The sequence below is a fragment of the Galeopterus variegatus genome, unplaced genomic scaffold, assembly GCF_000696425.1.
Source record: "Galeopterus variegatus unplaced genomic scaffold, G_variegatus-3.0.2 Scaffold4334, whole genome shotgun sequence".
NCBI lineage: Eukaryota > Metazoa > Chordata > Mammalia > Dermoptera > Cynocephalidae > Galeopterus > Galeopterus variegatus.
Window position 1 is genome coordinate 157,198 of NW_007730445.1, and position 9,210 is coordinate 166,407.

Below are 9,210 nucleotides of genomic sequence, written 5' to 3' on the forward strand. Positions count from 1 at the left end.
CCCACAGCCACGCTCTCTCTGGATGAGTCTGCCCGGGCCCCCACAGCCACGCTCTCTCTGGATGAGTCTGCCTAGGCTCCCACTGCCACGCTCTCTCTGGATGAGTCTGCCCAGGTCCCCACAGCCACGGTCTCTCTGGATGAGTCTGCCTAGGCCCCCGCAGCCATGCTCTCTCTGGATGTGTCTGCCCAGGCCCCCGCAGCCTCGCTCTCTCTGGATGAGTGTGCCCAGGCCCCCGCAGCCACGCTCTCTCTGGATGTGTCTGCCTAGGCCTCGCCATAACACCCTTTTCCTGCAGCTGCCCTTTGCCCTGTGCCTGGACTTGGCGTGGAAACTTCTCATGTTGCTGAACAAGGAACCCCAGCTTCGGGGTCTCCCTCCACACCTTTGCACCTCTTTCTCTGTAGCCCCTGATACTTTGGCCTCAGACAAGTTCTGTCTTCCTTGGACCCACAAAGAGCCCTGGAAAGGGGTGCTGGGTCTGAGAAAAGGACGTGTGTACCCAGTGACTGCCTCACAGCCCAGTGGGCGCCAACAGGTCCCAGCACTGGCACAAACCTGGAGGGAGGGTACAGAGTCCCACGAAAGCCATCTAGATGCTTCCACGGGCCGGGAAAGGGGCCAGTCTGGGAGAGCTCTGCTGAACCTCTGGCCCCGGGTATTCCTACCCAGAGATGGTTTACATCCTGTCTGCCCTGGCCTCGGGCTTCAGAGGGATTTCAGAGGAGACAGAGACTTGCTAAGTGCCACCAGTCAAGGTTCCAAAATGACCTCCCAGTTCTGCAGGAGGATGGAATGCTGCTGGGATTCTCCATCCCGGGAACCACAAGGTCAGAAGGGCCCCTGGGAGCACCAAGGTTGCATCCTGCACTCAGCCCTTAGGAACCAAGTCCTGGCAGTAGAAGTGACAGCCTGGCCTCCACCTCGTGACTGGCCGTGGGCCAAGACATGCACCTCCTCCCTGGGCACTCAGACGACGTGGTGGGTGTGGCCCGTGGCAGCCGGCTCCTCCCACCACACCACCATGCCTACCACATGCAGCTGATCACGGGGCACTTTACCAGCCGGGGGGTCAAGGCCCTGATCTCAGCAGCTCTGAGACCACCAGGTGGACCTTGGGGCACCCTGAGGACAAGGACATTCCAGCAGGAGGCGGGGCCCCCACTGAACTGACTGGCTCAGCAGGAGCATCGAGACCGTTCTCTGCTGTGGTTCCACATTTGAAGACATTATCAACAGCACTGTTTTTTAACTTACCCACAATCCCATTACCTAAAAGAGGTGAGTTTTCCTCAACTGGAATTTCAGCACAGGGCTGTTTTATTTAATTCCCTCGACATGGTTTCATAAACAGTCTTCCACATTCGGCAGTTTCACCAAACTTACTCCGACACTTGCACAACAGGCGTGAGAGGCAAACCCCCTCCACGCTCCAGAGCTTCACAACCGATGGCAATCTATGCCTGCTGTCCCTCACCATGCTCTTCCGAGGGGACTCTACCCTCCTTCTAAAACGTTCTCAGTTCCTTTCTGTCCCGGGTAAAACGGACACACGGAGAGACGCTCAGATCTCGTGTACAGCGCAAACCTCACAACTCAGTCAAGGTGTGGAATATACTCCCCCCGAGGGGCTGTTCATATGACTTGAGGTCATGGAGCTCCACAGAGCAGCCCAGAGCATACAGGTGCGGGGGGCCCATGGATCTGGTCACACCCTAACCTCCCACCACGTCCCCGGAGCAGCAGTCACCCCTGGTCAGAGAGAGGATAAGAAAATGTCCTTACTGGTTCGATGATCGCTGGTTCTCCCTTCTGACCTTTCTCGCCCCGTGGTCCTCCAATCTGGGGGTGATAAAAGGCGGACAGACAGAGAATGGAGGAGAGAAAAGGAAAAAAGAAAGCCCAGATCACACAAAATCTGTATGACTTAGCAAAGCAAGGGTGCCACTTGCGGCCGGGCATCTCCCCAGGCCCAGAGGAAGGCAGAGGAGCTGTGCAAGCTCTGACAGTGAGCGAGCGGGCCACCCGCGAGAGGCCATGCGTGGATCAGAGACAACTATGCATGGCACACAAATCATTCACGATCAAACTCTGAGCACCTGAGATCTCTTTAAAAAAATAAGGCTTCAGGGATGGCCCACAACCTCTGCTCCCTGCAGATCCCACCAGAGAGGAGGCTCACTAGAAGGAGGCCCCTGTGCTCCCCAACCCCCCAGTCCCCGCCGGAAGGGAGCACGCGCCCTCTCACCCCTTCATAGATGGTGTCCTGGTTGGCTGGCATGCCGGGCCCGATCTCTGATGGGGAGATGGTGGGGTCATAGTAAGGGTCATAGTAGTTGTCGTCGAGGTTCTTGATGGTTTCTTCAGCGAACTCCCCCTCCGAGCCATCTGTCCCTTCCCCTGGAGATGGAGCCGGCTACAGAGGGAGGGAAGGAGCGGCAGGGTCACCAGGGAGAGCCCCGCCTCACCGACATGCTGGCACCGCCTCTCTGCCAGCCACCATGCGTGGGCCTCGGACACCAGGTAGACCTGACAGAGATGTCCGCCCTCCGTGGGCTCCAGGTCCCACACCCCAGGACTCCAAGGCCACAGAGCACCTTCAGCCTGGAGTCCTACCTGCCAGGAGAAGTCCTATGGCTCCTGGGAGCCTCTTTACACTTCTCCCTCTCACACTAGGGAAACTGTCACCCAAACCTGCCCAAGGTGCATGACAAGCTAGGGCAGGGCCGGGACTCAGCACAAAGCACCAGCTGCACCGTGCATCTGGGGAAGTTGTTAGTCAGGGCTCCACCCCAGTCTCGGGCCTCGGGCCTTGGGCTAGCACGTCCCTGATCCCATCTGCTGAATAGGGGTTTGGGCCCACTGGCGCAGGTGTCCTCACTGGCAGAGAAGACCTTGGCACCACATAATGGCCATCTCTAAGCATGGGCTACGTGCCAAGGGCTGTGCAAAATCCCTCCCTAGTCTGAACCCCTCACAGCCCCAGCAGCGGGCACTATCAGAGCCTTGCTGTAATGAGAACCCTGAGACCCAAGAGGCAAGGTCACTTTCCAAGGTAACTGGCAGAGACTGCAAGCTCGTCCATCTGACGGCAAGGCCCCTGTCCTGTCCCACATTGCCCAGCCTCACACTCATCTGTGTCTGTCTGGGTCCCTCTTGCACACGCCTTTCTAGCCCGACAGCACCTGGCCATGGCAGCAGCACCTCCTCATGCAATTTCCACCCGAGCCCCAAGACCCGAGGGCTGGGGTCATTCTGCCCATGTTGCAGGAGAATAACTGATGACCCTGAGCCCGGCTCAGCAAGCAGGGACTCTACACGTGCTCCACGGGCAGCCCAGCTGCAGAGGGCCCCGGTCCAGGGCGCAGTGGGCTTGGGACCCTGGGAGCCACCCAAGGGCCCTCAAGGTGAGAACAGAGAAAGGGGAAGAGCTCAGGGGTCCCAAGCCCAGCCTCAGCCCTGCCCCTCCCTCCCCCCGGACCAAGCCAGGGAGGAAAGCAATTACGTTGGAGGCATTAGAGGTGACAACAGAGCTGGTGGGCATTTCAGCCCCTGCGCCGGGGTCGGTGGGCTGGTCGGGGTTCTCTGCACCCTCGCCGTAGTTGAGGTCGTCATAAGGGGGCGGCGTGTAGTAGTCCTCGCTGGGCACATAGTCGTAGTCCTCTATGCCTATGCCGGGGTCCTCCTCCTTCCCGGGTCTCTCGCTGGTTTCGGGCACGGGAGGGACTTCCGTGGCGGGCAGGGTCACCTCCTGGGAGCCAAAGGCAGAAAGAGGCAGAGTTAGGGGGCTGAGCCCTGGGACTTCCCACATGTGCAGGTGCAAGCATCTCTGCAGCTCGAGAGCGAGTGGGACAACCCATCTATCAACCTGCTGTCCAGCCAGAGGCCCGTGGATTGGGGTGCAGGGGCCACCTCCATCATCCCGGGAGAAAGGCAGAGAGAAGGAAGAAAGCAGCCCCGCCTACAAGCCCCCATCCTGAGAGAGCTGGAAGGGACTGGAAACCACCCCATGACACTGGAAAAGGATGAATTACATCTCAAAATTTAAAAACAAAAGGAGCAGAACATTTCAGACTCTTAGAGCACTGTGGGACCAGGTCATCTTTCCCTGGAAGGACACACACACACACAACTCACACATACACACACACGCGGCCCATCCAGTTATCACGGGCAGGCTGGTTTTGAGGCTGTATCAGCCCCGCACACGCACACAGGGGTGCTGGCTCCTGTGAGCTCGCTGCACGGGGCAGGACAGACAGGGGAGCCCCAGCACTGCCCTCTCGTTCCACGGCTGTGCTTACGTTGAGGAACCCGAGACCCAAGCTCAACCTAGATTTGCTTGAGGCCACACGGCTGCTGGGTGGGGACCAGGAGCCACACTGTCCTTCACACCCACATCTCCTGAGGCCCTTTGCCCAACACTCCCGTGAGTACAGAGCACAGACAGCCACATGGCACCCCCTGGCCTGCTGAGCTGCTGCCCCCACCAAACAGGCTGGGCACGGCTCCTCCATCCTCCCCTCCCCTGCACGATGGCCTCATGGGACCATGAGCCCCCAGCCCCAGCCGCGGCCAAGTCAGACCTTGGGAATCTCCGTGGTTTCTCTCGCAGCTTCCACAGGCTTCTTGGTGGAGGCGGGCTCCTTCCCCAGGTCTTCCGGGTCTTCATAGTAGGGGTATTCATAGTAATAGGTCTCACCTTCACCCTCTCCTTCTGGGTACTGAAAGCACGTCACAAACAAGGAGAACAGACCCATTAGGAGACCAGCCTGCTTCACGCCTGTACCCTCAGATCCAGCCGGGAGGAGTGCACACCCCAAAGTCCCCGCCAGCCCCAGGCGGAAAGCAGCCCCTGGGTCCCCAGGTGGGGTCTTCCCTCTGCAGCTCTTTGGGAAGCTGAGCCGGCCCCACCAGAAACCTGAGAGGAAACGGGGGACCCCGGGACCCCTTGAGAGGAACTCAGAGTGGGAGCCATCTGACCGTTCCGACCCTGGGGCCAGGACGACCAGCCAAGGTGTCAGCCTCCTGGGCCACGCAGCTGCCACTGGCCGTACAACTCCCTGACCTCCAGCCCCAAGCCATGAAGCCCGGGACCCAATGGAAGCTTCAGAGCAGCACGGGAGGTCTTGTCCTCAGAACCATTTCTACATCAGGAATCAGGAGGGGCGGGCCAGGAGGCCGGGGCTGCAGGAGCCCAGCGGGGAGCCCCATCCAGCCTCGTTCTCGGTTTTGTGAGACGTGGCCCAGGTCACACAAGCCTACAGATCCTTCAGGGCCACCCCTGTCCTCTGTCCTGGCAGGTGGTGAAAGAAGAAGGGCCGAGGAGAAATAAACAGCAGAACTTAATATTACATAAAGAAAGGAGAGTCAAACTGGACCAGGGAGTGAGAGGATTTTCACCCAGAGCAGGTAAGAACTGCAGATAAAATAAACTGGGAGCTGCTGGAGTGTGGGGGCAGGTGCAGGGGCCGGCTGACCCATGGGTCATGATGGGTCACAGTAAGAGGAACAGTGTCAGGCCTGTCCCTGAAAACACTCAGAACAAGGCTATTCTCCAGTCACTGCCACTCTGGGAATCAGAGGACGGGACACTCTGTGGTGAGCTGTCCTCAGGTCCGTCCTATCTGGCACACTGCAGACAGCCCCGTCCAGTGGACTGAGTCCCTGGAGGACATCTGTGACATCTCTGCTTCCAAACACCACATTGAGGTCATAAGCCAGGGGGGAAGAGACACCTGGGACTTGGCTGAAAGGGCTGAAGAGGAGTTATAACAAGGCCACCGTGACGCATCGTTGGGGAGCACTGCAGAGCAAAATGCTCACACACAACTCTCCCCTGGGTCCCTTCACCTCACCCCACGCATTTATTTAAAATGGGGGGTCCCAGGGCTTACACATCCCCACACATCCACCCTGCCTGCCTGACCCTAGCCCATCCCAGGGGCTCTGCCCACGGCCTCCACCATGAACCCAGTGCAAGCTGACTCACATATTCATCTGGGTTGGGGTCCTGCGACTGGGGGGCATCAGGAACCGCGGTGTCACAGTCGGGACTGTAGTGCTCACAGTAATCATAAGCTGCCCGGTGATCCGAGACAAAGAGCAGCTGCTGGATGTCACCCTGGAAAAGGACAAAAGCTCATAAATAAGCAGCATACAGGGCACTCACATGGTGACCTGGGAGACCTGGCCTTATATCACGAGGCGAAGAGGAGACCTGGCCTGATGCCGTGAAGCAGCGAGGAGCTCCTTGAGAGGAGATTTATCCTCAGGGCCAGACTTCCTCCCAGGAAGCCGCTGCATCCAAAAGCCACCCTAGCTAGGTTGGACCGCCCATTCGTTCATCCGTCTATCCATGCACCCATCTATTTATCCACCCATCTGCCCACCCATTCATCCATCCATCCATCCACCCATGCATTCGCCCATCTGTCCATCCATCCATTCCACCCATCCGTCCGCCCATCTGTCCACCTAGTCATCCATCAATCCTTCTATCCATCTATCCATCTACCCATCAAATCCACCATCCACTCCACCACTATCCACCCATTTACCCACCCACCCATCCATCCATCCATCCACCTAGCCATCCATGCTAATCCATCCATCCATCCATCCACCCACCCATCCATCCACCCACCCACCCATCCATCCATCCATCCACCTAGCCATCCATGCACTAATCCATCCATCCATCCATCCATCCATTTATCCATCCTTCTATCCGTCTACTCCCCCATCCACTATCCACCCATCAGACCCTTTTGAGCACCTACCATGTGCCAGCCCAGTGCTCAGAGCTCTTGTCTACTGTGGGTAAGAAACACAGCCTGCCAACTCATCCACCCTAGACTGTGAAGGCTTGGAGGACCCCTGCCCCCTTCCCCATCACCCCTCAACCACTGAGGTAGTTTGTTTTTAAAGAGGCAATGCTTGATTCTTCAAAAGTTAAACACAGAATTAATATATGGCCCAGTAAATCCAATCCTAGGAATTGAAACAGGTACACAATTTACCCCAATCAGTTCACCCCCAAAAATGAAAACAAGGACTCAAACATGTGCACCCATATGTACAGCAGCACTATTCACAATAGCCACAAGGTGGAAGCAACCCAAGTGTCCATCGACAGGCCAGTGGATAAGCACAACGTGCTCTACACACACACAATGGAATATTCTTCAGCCATATAAGGAAATGAAGCACTGACACATGCCACCAAATGAATGAACCCACACGCTGACCACTGAGCTTTCTGGTTCATCGCGGGGTGTTCATCCGAGCAGCCGACGGTCTCACTGCGTGAGTGGGGGAAGGGCGACCGTTTGCTCCATTCTTCTCAGTAGAAATGAGCTAGGAATGAGAGCACAGGCCTCACAGACGTCTCACAGAGGCCAAGGTGACAAACACCCGACACGTGCTAGCAGTCACCCTGCAGCATCCTGGACCCTCCCAAGGCAGAGAGTCTTCTGGCCCCAATCAGATGGACACAGGTGGCCGATCCAGTAATGATGTTATCAGTGATGGTGACTATGACTGAGACGGTATGTGCTACAGGTCAGGCCCTGGGCAAAGAACGTGCACACGGTCTCCCCTTGTGTTCACAAGAACCCTATGAATTATGTCCTATTATTACCCACTCTACAGCTGAGGAAACCAATCCCGTGGAACGTTGCCTGCCCATCGTCCCACAGCAGGTGGGGCAGGGCCAGATCAGGAATCCTGCAAGGTTCCAGTCACCACACACCCTTCTAGGCTGCACAGGAGGAAAAAGAACATGAAAGAACATGCTGGGATGTTGGAATCACATCGAAGGAGATGGTGCCCGAAGGCAAGGGTACTCAGGGGTTGTGCGGGGTGTTGAGTTATCTGGACCCGGAGCTCATTGCGCCACACTGCGTCACCACCCGTCCACTCTCCTGGAACAAATCATGTGCAACAGTTAAGCACAGGCCCTGAGTCCACTGTGAAAGCCTCACCCAGTGGACTGCGGGCTCAGAGTGCCCAGGCCCCATCTGGAGGTGGCCCCATCTGGAGGTGGCCCCATCTGGACGTGGCATATTCCCTATAGTTTACATTGAGCCTTCACTCCATCCAGGTAGAGGCCAGGGTGCCAAGCGGGGTAGGGGACATTCATGGCTGTGACCTCTGTGTGCACACAGCAGCCATCGATTTGAGGGCTGCTCTCCTCCAAAGACCCTTGATGTGGGGGTCTGGCCAGAGCAGAACAAGCACTGTGCCTTGGATGGAGGGGGTGGCCCAGCACTACCATCCACATGAGAGCCAGGTACCATGTGAACGGGCTGCCGAGACACTGTGGGCTCAGAGTGGGGATGGAGGGACCCCCAGCCCCCAGGGACGCACAGGGAAGGAGCATGCTCTGTACAGCACTCAGGCCTGGCCCACACACCAGCTCTGCTGCTTCCTGGCTGTGTGGCCTCGGGTAAGTCTGCTCCCCTCTCTGAGTCCTTCTTTCTCTCCGTGAGTAAATGAGCATAAAAGTAGTAACATCCACCTCATGGAGTGATGGAGACTACAGCAAGTCCTCCAGCAAAACTCCTCACATACAGAAGGTGATCGATAAATAACATTAAGAATGTGAGATCAATGGGGTGGGGGTGGCGTGTGCTCAGGAAGAGCCCTGAAGGGACAATAGTGTCTGAAGGAGCTGACAGGAAGCAGAGGTCCCAGGCAGGACGAGGAGCGGAAACCCAACGGCAAATGCGTGGGGGCAGGAAGGAGGCCACGGCAGCCAGGAAAACACTTCCGAAGGAGGGGCAAGGGGTGGGCACCCACGCAAGGGACAGGGGATGGCCACAGGGCCGGTAGGATGGGCTCAGGGAGGGGGGACTAAACAGGAAACAGTGCTCAGCACTCAAGAAGGGGAGGAAAAGGTGGGTGCAATTACATGATTACTATTGAGGAAGTGCTCAGCTCTTTCTCATCCACCCACACGCCCACCATCCACCCATCCATTCATCCTCCACCCACCCATCCACCCACCATCCATCTATTCATCCAACCATCCATCCACCCACCCACCCACATATCCATCCGTCACCCACCATCCATCCATCCCACCCATGCCCCCACCTCCCACCCATTCATCCACACATCCATTCATCCTCCACCCACCCATCCACACACCATCCATCTATTCATCCACCCATCCACCACCCACCCACCCATCCACCCATCCACCAC

General features: G+C 57.4%; 1 protein-coding gene across 1 annotated transcript in view; it reads right to left on the minus strand.

Annotated features, from left to right (window-relative positions):
- COL5A1 (collagen, type V, alpha 1) overlaps positions 1-9,210 on the minus strand; it is a 137,657-nt gene that overhangs the window by 101,105 nt on the left and 27,342 nt on the right. The window contains exons 5-9 of the mRNA XM_008587336.1: positions 5,993-6,124; positions 4,587-4,724; positions 3,506-3,751; positions 2,249-2,416; positions 1,786-1,842 (exon numbers count right to left, since the gene is read on the minus strand). Coding sequence (XP_008585558.1) covers positions 1,786-1,842; positions 2,249-2,416; positions 3,506-3,751; positions 4,587-4,724; positions 5,993-6,124 — 741 coding nt within the window. The remainder of the gene's footprint in view (positions 1-1,785; positions 1,843-2,248; positions 2,417-3,505; positions 3,752-4,586; positions 4,725-5,992; positions 6,125-9,210) is intronic.